At 40.4% G+C, this 13,033-nt stretch overlaps 2 protein-coding genes and 1 long non-coding RNA gene across 6 annotated transcripts; 1 reads left to right on the forward strand and 2 right to left on the reverse strand.

Moving 5' to 3' along the window:
* Positions 1-41: 41 nt before the first annotated feature.
* Positions 42-5,798, reverse strand: LOC103986640 (uncharacterized). Of its 4 annotated transcripts, none has more exons than XR_001978659.2 (4): positions 5,554-5,798; positions 5,209-5,443; positions 537-669; positions 42-337 (listed from the first exon to the last, which is right to left on the reverse strand). XR_001978659.2 is itself a non-coding variant. In XM_009404691.3 (3 exons), the coding sequence occupies exons 1-2, from the start codon at positions 5,747-5,749 to the stop codon at positions 5,238-5,240; spliced, it is 402 nt and encodes a 133-aa protein (XP_009402966.2). In that variant the 5' UTR covers positions 5,750-5,798; the 3' UTR covers positions 339-669; positions 5,209-5,237. The 4 variants fall into 4 exon arrangements, 2 of the variants coding, with proteins under 2 accessions (XP_009402966.2, XP_009402964.2); XR_010513945.1 differs by having other exon boundaries at positions 533-669; XM_009404691.3 differs by lacking the exon at positions 42-337 and having other exon boundaries at positions 339-669.
* A 1,462-nt stretch (positions 5,799-7,260) lies between these two features.
* LOC103986642 (protein NUCLEAR FUSION DEFECTIVE 4) lies at positions 7,261-11,410 on the forward strand. The gene is made up of 3 exons (XM_009404692.3): positions 7,261-7,900; positions 9,790-10,718; positions 10,787-11,410. The coding sequence occupies exons 1-3, from the start codon at positions 7,439-7,441 to the stop codon at positions 11,277-11,279; spliced, it is 1,884 nt and encodes a 627-aa protein (XP_009402967.2). The 5' UTR covers positions 7,261-7,438; the 3' UTR covers positions 11,280-11,410.
* Positions 11,411-11,919: 509 nt separating this feature from the next.
* On the reverse strand, positions 11,920-12,639 carry LOC135675624 (uncharacterized). The gene is made up of 2 exons (XR_010513946.1): positions 12,493-12,639; positions 11,920-12,429 (listed from the first exon to the last, which is right to left on the reverse strand). It is a non-coding gene; the product is annotated as an uncharacterized LOC135675624 (long non-coding RNA).
* Positions 12,640-13,033: the final 394 nt, after the last annotated feature.

Genomic DNA, 13,033 nt, shown 5'->3' on the forward strand with positions numbered 1-13,033 from the left:
TAATCTATGACTCTGGCGTAAGTACTATTGACTCCAGAATGGAAAACAAATATTAATTATCATCATATATCTATTGATAATATCCTCTATAACATGAAAGTTATGATGAGTAAGTATCAGTGTCGACATTACAAAAAGGTTCTTAGTGTCGACATTACAAAAAGGCAGACTCCATCACAGCTCAAAATTGTCAATCTCCTGTACCCAAAACAATCTATTAGTCGCTACCATCATCATGCAATATTGACTTCACATGGTGTGTCACCACCGAACAAAGACTGTCACGTTGTTGCCTTCAATGAATCAGATGGGTTTTGATGATATAAATCAGACAGGTCTGGGAATAAGTTCAAATGTTAAATCAACTTTTGATCACGGATCTAAGAATAACAAAAACCAACGAGAGTTTTGTCCATGCATCTGAAGAACTCCAGCACATAAGCAACTGGCATCATGTGCTTGAGTTCATACATTGATAACATTTAGGCATCATCCATATCTTATTCTATTTCAGGTTCTGATTGAGACTTACTTACATTGTTGCGGAAAAGAAATTTCAGATCTTCTGTGAGAATTAACTTCAAGCCTTTCCACCGCAGAGCATTAGGTGCAGAAGCAACGATATGTCTGACCAATCTTCAAGAACATCCATTCCTTTGACGTGGTTGACTGCAAAATCCACCAACATGACATGCACAATGACTAACAAACCCATATAAATCTTAATATTCACATGCCGACACAATTCCTATGTACATCAACTCAACAGGTATATATATAATGCAACATTTATGCTTGATACAATATCATTTATGACACAAGAACTGATAAAAGGCTTTAAGACTTGAGGAGACAGTTCAAAGAAAAACAAAACATTGGGATCCTATTTATGACCGTCAGCACCAACTGCAACACCTGTACAAAAATAAAACAAAACTCAAGAAATTGCAACTGCTCAAGAGAAGGAAATAACCCATCCAGTAAAACCCAAACACCAATCAGGACAAACCAGGAATGTTTACTGGTTCCAAAGATCTCTTATACAGACTACATCAAGCAGCATACAGGCAGTGACTAACTTAATTCAGATTACTCCATCACATAGCTCAACTATCACCATATTAAGTTGATGGGTAGAGGTTAACCAGCTTAAAGTCAAGAAGGCACTACAAAATGGAGCATCATGCCCAACCTAAGCACGAGAAAGAAAAACCAACCATACGCTAAATAATTGAACTCTAAGCACCGAAAGGTAACCGAGATGAGTCCTTAGTCAAGTTCAATATCCTTGAACCTAAGAGAAAAGGATGGGATCTTAGACCATTGATACTGTCTTTCATGCTTACCAGTTTCATGTGGTTAAATCTGACATTAACAAAATTGCTAATGACACTTCGATTAAATCCCAAAAAAACAGAGTTTATTAAACTTTCCTTTTTCTAAATCTAGAAGCCCAGAAATATCTTATTCTTCCAATCATCCTTCTTGTGAGAATATTGACCTTAAACTTGTACTCAGGAAAAAGAGAGATGAGCACTAAAAACCTTTATTGAAGATAATCCTATTGATCAAGAATATACGGAAATCTTATGGAGAAGCAATAGGCACTAAAAACCACTGTTTTGCGTAACGAACCTCACGTACATTATGATTTACCTTGAATAAGAGTTATATCTCGTTATCCATCCATCATGTTATAGGCTGGTATGTTGCCAAAATGGACATAAGAAGATTTATTTACCATGAAATATTTTATGCATTTGTATGCACGACGTGCAGTATAAGAGTCCACATAAATATGATGTGAAAGTTCTTGGATATACTATGATCACCTATTGCATATAGTATGACCTACTCTGCACATATGTATTACAATTTATTTCGAATAAAAGTTTTACCTTTTTATTATGCATCTATCATGTTATGGGGTTATTCATTGCTAAAGAGGTCATAAGAAGATGAGTTCACAATGGAATGTTTTAGGCATTTGATTTTAAAAGATTGCATATATGGCACAATGCATGCTCATCTTAATATGTTAAATTGAAAGTTTATACTTACTGAATTATCACTCATTGTAGACCCTTTTGCAGAAAAGGATAATGTGAATCTATTCATATGATGGACAAGGAGCAAAGCAGATATAGGCTCATGCCAAAGTAGATATAGATGACCACCTGTGGACATTTTTATGTACATGAGTTTGAATAGAAAATACATGTATGATTTGAGAGTATGTGTTAATAACCTATATACAGGTGTCAAATATCATTATGATTAGCAAGTTGAAATGCTTCAAATTGGCCCACTTTCCCCACTATGTTATTATTGATAGCATAAATAAAAGGGTGTGATAACATCCTATTCTAGTTATGCATGTATGGTATGTGTGGAACTAGAAGAAGGGTCGGACTAGTACGTATCGATCGATATCGGTGTTTTCGAATAGGAAGAAGAAAGAGAAGAGGAAGAGATGGTAAAAGAAAAGGAGAAAAGAAGAGAAGGGGAGGGGAAGAGAAAGGAAGAAGAGGAGGCGATGAAGGAAGAGAAGTGGGAGGAATAGAAAGGAAAAAGAGAGGTGGTAAAGGAAGAGGAGAATGGAGGAAGAGGAAGAAAGAGAGGAAGCGATAAAGGAAGAGAAGGAAGTAGGAGGAAGAGAAAGGCAGAAGAGGAGACAACGAAGGAAGGGGAAGGAGAGGAGGCAATGCAGGAAAAAGAGGAGGGAGGAGGCGAGACGAAGAAGTGAAGAAGAGAAAAGGATGACTATTGATCGACAGTGGGCGTCATGACGATGGGCAACTACAGGAGGCGAAACGGGAAGGGCTCACGAATGCCAACCATAAAGTATATTTATTTTTTTTATTTTTAAGGTTTGAATCAGAATGCTTAAGACGAGAGCGATCTATGTACCGGTTCACACCTGGACCGGTACACACTACTTGTTTTGTACCAATGCAGGAGAAACATCAAATCCAAATTAAAAAAGTAGCGCCTATTTAAATTTCATATGCACTCACATGGCTCCTACATGTCACTTTCCCATTTGAGGATCTTCACATAACTCACTCATCACCACTTTTGGCAAAATGCGATAAAAGATCCTCACAAACCTAGTGATAACTTCGCCCACTAGCTATAAGTGGTCGCATTTAGCTAGCTGAGACAGACCTATATAAGGATGATCTCTTAAAATGTGACTATAGAAGTGGTGAGCTAACTAAATTACCATACGTTTAAACAAAACTAAGATCCACAAGCCATCGAAAAAGATAATATGTAACCCATAAGATGATCTCTTAGAACGTTTATTGCCATAATAATAAGCCACTAGGTTAGCCATGAGACAGGTGCATTTACATATATATAGATTTTTACTCCAAGCTATTTTTTCATGATTTATGCTCTTATGTAAAGGTTTAAGTACTTATCTTTGAGAGACATGAGTAGTATTATTCCGGAGATACAATGCCATATGTATCCAATAGATTCTCTCCTATGTTAAACTATTCATATATGTTTGTCGCTATAGGATATGGGCAATTCCTAAAGCTCCCATAAAAAATAAAGACGAAAGTACACAGCCATTAACATGCAACAATGCAATCCAGAATTCGATAAATTTTGTGATCCTTAAAGTATAAGTCAAAGAAGTGTAGGTCATAATTTAGTTAACTCAATTTTCATGGAAGATATTTATGCTAAAATTTAACTTCACAAGGCACCTCATGGATATTTCAGGTAAGAGAGGAAGGAGAACTCAAAAGATTCTCTTTCTCAATCTCTACTCTAAAGTCTATGTGATGCATGCAGTCTATTGTAGTCCTTGAATATCACATTAAAAGGTACTAGTTTCTTTTTTTACCTTGGAGATTTCCCTCTCATCTGAGTGCATTGAAGAAATCATGCATGGACTTCCATCTTAGTACCTTATAGAGTCCAGGAACACGTTCAACAAATCAACTCAACACAAGTTAGATCATGCAATGAACCTTGGAGTATGGACTTCCATCTTAGTACCTTATATTTATACTTCTTTAACTATTTAAATGTTCTAAACATAACTGAAATATCTTGTTTTTAACAATTTACATGTTTCTTGTACTTGAAACGTAATCTTCTTACAAAATACAGCCTAATGCTAGAAACAATAAATATCAATAATTTCCTCAAAATTTAAGAATAACTTGCAAGGAAAATCACATGCTAATAGATGTAGTCAAGCAATCAAGTCGTACCTTTTGTCCTAGAAAAGGTGTTTGCAAATAAAAGTAATCTAATCAATCATCATATAATTTTTCAATGAAAACAGGAAGGATAAAAAAATAGGGGCTCTTGTGTTTTTTAATTATGGTAGTTCAAAAGGCATAATGACTAATTAAACCATTGGTGAAGCTACTAAAGTTCATCAACTTTATATGACACCATCAATCATCATGATTACGAGGAAGATATCTGCAAGAATACCCTTAACTGACATGTTCAACATGACTAAGGATTAACGTCGATGTTCCAACAACTCAAGGTAATTTTCAACATAGCTCTGCTGAAACACCAACTACCACGGCCAACGGGGAGGAGCAAGCAGAAACCCAAACGATGGAAAACCACATTTCATTTCTCGTTAAGAAGATGCACTTCTAAGAAGAATGTTATCCTTCTTATGTACTTCTCAATCGTAACAAATGAAATACCCAGAGGAGCTGCTTTTGGCCTAGTATGTGCAGTCCAAATGCTTCCAACTTATAATAAATGTTAAGAAGCAAACTACATCACCTTGTCTGCTAGCTTAAAAATAAAGTGTCAACAAAAAGATTACACTTTGTGGCACTTAAAAAGCATATCAAGTGATTGCAATTTCTTGCATACTATTGAGTTGCTCTTACTACAGAATGCATAGTAAACAATTGTAGTAATGAGGTCGAGGATGCTATAGGTGAATTTAATTCCACATAAGACAGTGTCATGACCTTTTAACAGTAATGATTGGCTTTCTAAATAACATTAATACTTGCCCGGTTTGCATTATCAGGCAACTAAAGGGTTTCTATGGCAATGAGTAAATGAACTTGCAACAAGCATTAATAAACCTCTACTTCGTTTACTTGTGTAGCAAGTTGTCAGTCATCATGGAACTATTAACAAACAAGAAGCTTGAAAGGGAAGAAATTGTTGTCTGTTTTTCGAGAAACCATGGAAATCAAATCTCACCGGAAATAATTCCCCATCCTCCTACTTCCTTAGACACGCCCCTCCCAGAGGCACTCCAGATCGGGGGACTTGGGCCCGGACGCACGAGTAAGGAGGTTGCGGAGGTCGGCTGGGGGGTGGAGGCCCATGGAAGAGGCTCGCTCCCAGCGTTGGAGACGCGTCAGACCAATGCAGGGGCCGTACCTCATGTCCATGTCGAACTGCCTCAGCCTCTCCTCGTCCTCGCCATAGTCATCTGAAGTCGGACCCAAGAGATAGCACATGGTACGAGATGCAAGGAAGGAGCGCGGAAACCGGAAAGGGAATCAAATACAAAAGGGGGAAGGGGAAAGGGGAACACACAACCTGTGAGATCAAACGCGCCATGCGCAAAGAGAGCAGGTGTCTGAGGATCGGTGGCCCCCAAAGTGGCGCCACCGCCTGATTTGCTAGGTTTCTTCTTCTTCGAGGCGGAGGCGGAGGCGGAGACGGATTTGCTGATGCCGCCCTTCTGATGTTTCTTCTTTTGCCGGTAGAAACCCTTGATGTCGCCCGATGCCATCTCTCTCTCCCTCCTCTCTCTCTCTCTCTCTCTCTCTCCCGACTATCTCATTGGAAAATAAAAATCGTAAATGTTTTAAAATTATACATAGAACATGTAAATAAAAATTATTTACCGTAAACAAACCTTCTTTGAGCTCTTTTACCTGATGGCATCTCTTAATTGATTTATTAGCTGGGTGTCATGCACATAATTGATTTTATCCAATAAAAAAGAGAACATTTAACGAGTAATTATTTTTTTAATAAATATTTGATAGATAATCATCCAACCGTATACCACCTCGGTAATTTTTTAATACTATAATGACTAACACTCTGCATCACTTTATAGAGCTAGAAAGCCTAAAAAATGATCTCTAGGATGATTTGTTTTTGAATAATCTTGCTTATGTGCAACGAATATACACAATATGTGACTATAAGATTGAACAATCATAAAAATCAACAAAAATAAGACTATCAAACCAACTGTAAATTATTTATATATTGTGCCAAGCATGAATAAAATTAAAAGATACGAATATACACAAACATATATCAATATCTTATTCACAGAATTGTCTTTGATATTCTCTCTCATTTATTACTTTAACGTTCTCATCGAAGCTTTTGTGGATGCTACGTCTTTGCACATTTATTGAATCTACAATCTTCAATTACAACATGCATCTTGGCTTTTGTATGCTCTCCATCATCGCTGTTGAATAGTCTCCATCTTGGCTCGTGTATGCTCTCCATTGACTCTGACTCTAGTGTGAAATAAGTTGAGTTATACCGATCTTTATTAGTTCTTATATATCTTTCAAATAAAGAAAAATACCTTCAGTTTCTCAAACGTCTCATACTGTTTAAACTGATTGGATGCCTATCAGAGTTTTAATCAGCATTGCATCGTCGATTTTAAAATTTTTAAGATTTTTTTTTTATAAAATTTATCAATCGATTTTTTTTTATTTAGTTATTACTTCCGAATATGTTCGTATCATTTTCGTTTCCGATTCATATTTTGTTACGAAACGAGATATATAATTTATTCTCGATAAAATTGATTATTATTAGTGAAGAATTGATAATTATTATTTTTTACTAAGTTTCCTTAAAGATTCTTTAAACATATACTGAATAAAAAATTAATCTAACGAGGACGTATCTAATTGTTCTCTAATAAAAATAATTTTTTATGATGCATAATTATTCTTCAAAGTATAAGATGATCTGAGAGGGAAATCTCCTGAGTTTAAATCCTTACCAATAACATTCATACCTGATACGGTGTTATGATACCTTACTCGCCGACACGTCATCGATCGACACCTCAACCGTCATTGGATGACGTGGTAGCCAATGGGGTTGCAAGAGAGAGGTCGACTCAATTCCACACAGAATGGGACTCGATCGATCGATGCCTCGGGTTTGACACTGGGAATGATAAGACATCTAAATATCTGAACCCTAAAATTGGATTCCACTTTCTTGTATCACCGGATCATGCACAATACGTTGGGTCTATAAAATATTGTTAAAAATAGCCGATGGATGAAACGTTGGTTCTTCCTCGAGTTCTTCAGTATTTTTAGGTTGGAAGGGTAAGTGGAAGGGCGAAGGGAGGCCGGTTTGTTAGACTGCAACACCATGACATCAGACCGGAAGAAGCTCCTCCGTTTAAATCAACGAGCTCCGGGGAACGATGGCTACATTGATCTCTTGGTTGGTTAGTTTTCTTGGCTTCCCTTCCTTCGACGGCCCAAATTCCCCGTCGATTCCCGACCGATCGGAGACCGCCACCGCTCGTGAAGGACGAAAAAGGATTCCGGCGGGAGCGATGGAGGATGGGGCGATGATGGGGCGGCAGACGCGGAAGTGGATGGTATTGATGGCGACGGTGTGGATCCAGGCGTTCACGGGAACCAACTTCGACTTTTCGGCTTATTCGTCGGATTTGAAGGCGGCCATGGGGATATCGCAGGTGCAGCTTAACTACCTGGCCACCGCCTCCGACCTCGGCAAGGCTCTCGGCTGGTCCTCGGGCCTCGCCCTCCTCTACCTCCCGCTCCCTTTCGTCCTCCTCCTCGCTGCCGCCGTCGGCTTCGGCGCGTACGGCGCCCAGTGGCTCCTCATCACCAATCGCATCTCCCTCCCCTACTTCCCGGTGGGTTCATTTCCCTTTCTGTTTTTCGATTAATTTTTGGTGAATAATTTATACTTCCTTTATACTTTTTTTTTGTGTTTTCGATTCAAAACTTCGAACTAAATTGCTTTTAATTAAACATTGGCGGGGGTGGCTCGTGAGATCGGCGAGGTAGCGTACGGTGAACTCCTTTCATCGCATCCCTTTTATCCCTGCTGATGGTTCTCCTGAGAACCCAAAGCAGAGTCCGATCGTATCGGAGTTGGGCGCCTTGCCCACCGTTCCGTTTTGCTTGGTCGATCAATCGCCAAGCCAGTAGCTCGTCCACCGTCGGATGAGACAGGTGTCTGTGTCTCGACGACGGGGTGCGTTGTGCAGTCACCGTTGGAGACATGGCTTAAGGACGCAACACATGGCAATGTTGGAGGGTGGTCCCTCTTTTGCTCTCCAATAGGCTCGGGTTCTCGTCCAGCGACCAGACAACGGGTAGGTTAGGCGTGCCTCTAGGAATAGCAGATGGTTTGACTTCCAATCTACTAGTCAGACTCTTTATTTTTCTGTCATTTTATATATTTTTCCTGATCAAATTACTATTACTATTATTATTATTATTGATTTCTCGAACAAATTTGGACCGTGTCTTCGAGCTAATTCATATTTCGAGTCCCAATTTGGCTCCCAGCGTTTGGATGAATAAGCCTCTAAGTCAATATTGTTAGTGATCCCAACGAAAGAGTCAAAAATGTTAACTTCAGTTTGAGATTTGTTTTATCTCAATCAAATGATGATCTTAGATGCCAAATGAAGATTAGGATTAAAATCAGATGAAGATTATGATATTTCTGTTTCACGTTAGCATACATCATATTTAGGTTGTGCTGTCGTATCCTATTCACGAATGATAGATTATGGGTCGTCCTCAGTATATATAATATAATATAAAATTTAAATTTATTTTAAAATTAATTAATGTTATCATACATTAGGTCTGACATTAATTCAACCAAGAGATTTAAGTTTATTAGATTGTAGGTGATATTCAATATATGTAACGTAATTCTCTTAGTCCTTAGTCCTTAGTGATATTATATTATCCTCCTAATCAATTAATATTTTTTATAATTAAATTTTTTTATCAGTCATTATATGATTTTTACGCTTTAGAGACATTTAGATTGGCCGAGACAATGAGCCCCAGCCTCGGATTGAAATTTGTCCGCAGAGAACACCGTGAGGCATATAATCAATGCTGCATGTGAAGAGATGGCACGATTCCTATGAGAACAGATTTAGTCTAAAAAAGTGATCAGATCGTGCTTTTATATAATAGTATATTTGAGCCGAAGATGCATTGAAGGAGCACTTTCGATGCATAAGGGTTGGCTCTTTTATTAGAATAGTGAACTCTTGTTAGTGCTTACACATGAATCACAGGCTGGAAATGCAGCTGGTCTTGTACGCATCAGTCAGTTCGGGGTGCTTCACGTTTTTCTCGTTCATGAAGAATCATGATGATAGCATATTATTATGATCAATAATGTCCTGAAGCTGGTAACAGCCAACCCAGTCTGCAATATAAACTATACAAGTCAGTCGGGGCGTGTTTCACGTGCAACGACCAAAATAAGGCTGATGCCCTTCTTTTTCTTGTTTCCTACGACTAAACGTGGACACCTCACCGGTAGACTGCTGTCGGGGTGAAAAACATTAATAAGACTGGTGGGTACGACATGTACACGCGGAAGACGATGATAGGGTTGCAGAACGGATTCAGTAAAAAAAAAAAAAATCAATATCGTTTCAGATTGCATGAAAAATTAATCGATTTGACTTTTCATTATCTACAGTATTCGATGATTTTTCTCTTTGACTGAAACTGAGTTTAACTCTTCATTGTTGAGTGGTATCAGGTGTTCCTCTTGTGCCTGCTTGCAGGATGCAGCATCTGCTGGTTCAACACAGTCTGCTTCGTGTTGTGCGTTCGCAATTTCCCTGTCAACCGCTCTCTGGCTCTCTCCCTCACCACCAGCTTCAATGGCGTCAGCGCTTCCCTCTACACCCTCGTTGTCAATGCCGTCGGTGGCTCTTGCTCTGTCTACCTCTTGCTCAACGCCACTCTTCCCCTTCTCGTCTCCACCATCGCCCTCCTCCCTATCGTCCGCCAACCTCCCACCCATCTGCTCCTTTTGGCTCCTGCGGACTCCGCTCGTCATGACTCATACATCTTCCTTCTCCTCAACATCCTTGCCTTCATCACCGGCTTCTATCTCCTCTTCCTCAACTCCATCTCCTCCGTGTCGTCTACTGCCCGCCTGCTCCTTGTCGGTGCCGTTCTGCTCCTGCTACTCCCGCTCTGCGTCCCCGGCGTCATTTGTGCTCGTGATTGGGCTCGCCGAACCATATTCTCTAGCTCTCTTTTCAGTTTCATTGGTGTCGAAGACCTCGAACTCCAAAAGCAGCTCGTCCAAAGGAGCGAGGACGACATAGACGTCAGCGTCAACAATGGTGACGCCTTCAACGTCAACGACGGTAACGACGACTGCTCTCATGGAGAAGACGGGCGACGGTCTTGTTGGTGGTGGTGGTGTTGGTGCTGTGACCGGCTGGCGGCGCTCGGTGATGAGCACACCGCCACGAGGCTTGTATCCCGCATTGATTTCTGGTTATACTACGTGTCCTACTTCTGCGCCGCCACGGTAGGGTTGGTCTACAGCAATAACCTGGGTCAGATCGCGCAGTCGATGGGAAGGCAGTCGCAGACCACGATGCTCGTCACGGTCTACTCATCTTGTTCATTCTTCGGTCGCCTGGTCTCCGCCGCCCCCGACTTCCTTCGCGGGTACGTACGTGCTTCAGCCTTCGTTCTCGCGGCATATAATTATGATTAATCTTGGATCTCAATGGCAGGAAGATCAACTTCGCAAGGACGGGGTGGCTGGCGGTGGCTGTGGTGCCGATGCCGCTTGCGTTCTTTCTGCTGGCAGAGGTGGGCGACACGCATGCTTTGCTGGCCGGCACAGCTCTCATCGCGCTCAGCTCCGGTTTCATCTTCGCCGCTGCCGTATGCATTACTTCGGAGCTCTTCGGGCCCAACAGTCTGGGCGTCAACCACAACATCCTCATCACCAACATCCCCTTGGGATCTCTCCTCTACGGCCTGCTTGCCGCCTTGATATATGATGCCAATGGCAAGTCTATGGTCCCACTGGTACTCGGTGACGGAATGGTGCTTTGCATGGGGAGGAAATGCTACTCCAAGACGTTCTTGTGGTGGGCGTGCATTACATTGGTCGGTCTCGCGTCGAGCTTGGCGCTATACTTGAGGACGAGGGCGATCTACGTGCAGCCGGCGCGAAGGCCGGCAGCGGAGGAAGGAGCTCAGAGCGAGGCTCAGGATTAGCTCACAGAATGTTGATTACAGTCTGGGGATCAATCAGGTCGAAGTTTTGATGCTAGAAAAGTTTCCTTGGCAAAATACGACGGTAGTTTTGTACTTAGGAATACGAGATAGAAATTAAAATCTTTTATATATATATATATATATATATATATATATATTATATAAGAGTGATCAATGACTCATCTGACCAACATAGGACCGTAAATTTGTTCCAAAGATAACTGATTCATTGAGCTAACACGATGAATTCATATAAAAAAATGAAGGTTCAACCTCATAAGATTATTTATCCAAAGACAGACATACAATCATTGACTCAAAATATTTAAATATATTAATAATTCAAATTCCTTTCGCTTCTGATATAGATTTCCTGAGTACTATAATCTTCTTCACTTACCCATCTTAGATTCTCGTTAGCATTCGTTGTGCATTTTGATGAAGAACCTTTTCTCCTTATAATGCATAATACTATATTCACTCGGATGTTTTATCACGCTCTAAACCTACAACATCTGATAAGTAATACTATAGTTAAGTTGATTTGGATCGAATCGACAATTCATATATATATATATATATATATATATATATATATATATATATATATATATATAAAAGTAATACTCTGGCCTGCAGATGACTTGAACCCTTGGCTCTTTGGTTATCCAGATTTCTTGATCTCTGAACGGAAGGCAGAGAAGTTTTGGTCTGAACTTAATTCGTAGATTACATCAGAGAGTAACAGGCGCTCTTACCTCCTGCTGGTTTAGCTGATGATGATTCTGATCTCAGTCGTTGACAGTAGATGTATCTATCCTGGCTGATGCTTGTTTTACCCACCGGACCATCTTCTCGGCCTCCTTGCTCGCCCTCTCCTCCTCCTCCAGTGCCCGCTTCAGGCGTTGCCGCTGTTCTTCCACGGAAAAGGTACTGAAATCGGTAAGAATTCCCTGGTTGCTCCCCCACCTTGCTTCATCGAGACTTGCTGCACCGTGGACCTCGTTGCTCTTTCCCTTCCTGGTGGATTCTCGAGCGCCGTAACATCCGAAGCAACACGTCCGCCGCGGTGGTGGAGGCGATTCCCCGGATCGGTTCTCAGCCATGACCACAGAGGAGGAGATGGTAAGGAATGATCTCACAGATTTCTCTGCATAATCAGATACATAAATCGGAGGATTCTTCCAATTAATACAGATGATATTCCTCTTACCAACGATTTCCTCAATCTGATCGAGGTGTTGTGTTGGTTTGAATGTATATATGTCTATTTAGATCCATGGAAGAGCCGAGAGATTCGGGACGAGTAGTGACTTGGAGGTGGCTGCGCGTTCGCTTTCAGGTGACATCAAACTGGAGAAGCATGTGACCATTTTAGTGGACGACTCGGGAGCTGAGACTTTAATTTTGGCTTTCCGGTCCCACCACAGCTTTTTGGAGAATCGCTAGGAAGCTAGTGGGGTTGGTGAAGTTGATCATTTCATATTTCATTGACACTACGCCAAACCCTACCTAAATGTACGAGGCTTCCATCGATCTGTACGAGATTTCCATGGATGTAGGATTTAGGAAGAATCAAAATATAGTCTTATTTCTAAATATAAATATATTATATATATATAATGTTAGCTTGCAGATACATTTCATGAGCAGATTCAAAATGACAAGGCTAAAAGGAGGTTAAACCCCTTTTAATTAGAAGACTAAGAAAAAGTTAATCATAATATGACCAAGATATGCTCCTACATGAAACC

Source organism: Musa acuminata, chromosome BXJ1-6 (genome assembly GCF_036884655.1).
Source record: "Musa acuminata AAA Group cultivar baxijiao chromosome BXJ1-6, Cavendish_Baxijiao_AAA, whole genome shotgun sequence".
Classification (NCBI taxonomy): domain Eukaryota; kingdom Viridiplantae; phylum Streptophyta; class Magnoliopsida; order Zingiberales; family Musaceae; genus Musa; species Musa acuminata.

Excerpts from the sequence above, each read along its gene's own strand:
- LOC103986640 (XM_009404691.3), bottom strand. The coding sequence starts at position 5,749 with ATGGCATCGGGCGACATCAAGGGTTTCTACCGGCAAAAGAAGAAACAT. Across the intron at positions 5,444-5,553 it reads TGGCGCGTTTGATCTCACAG|ATGACTATGGCGAGGACGAG; the intron begins GTTGTGTGTTCC and ends GTCCGACTTCAG.
- LOC103986642 (XM_009404692.3), top strand. The coding sequence starts at position 7,439 with ATGGCTACATTGATCTCTTGGTTGGTTAGTTTTCTTGGCTTCCCTTCC. Across the intron at positions 7,901-9,789 it reads TCTCCCTCCCCTACTTCCCG|GTGTTCCTCTTGTGCCTGCT; the intron begins GTGGGTTCATTT and ends GAGTGGTATCAG. Across the intron at positions 10,719-10,786 it reads GCCCCCGACTTCCTTCGCGG|GAAGATCAACTTCGCAAGGA; the intron begins GTACGTACGTGC and ends TCTCAATGGCAG.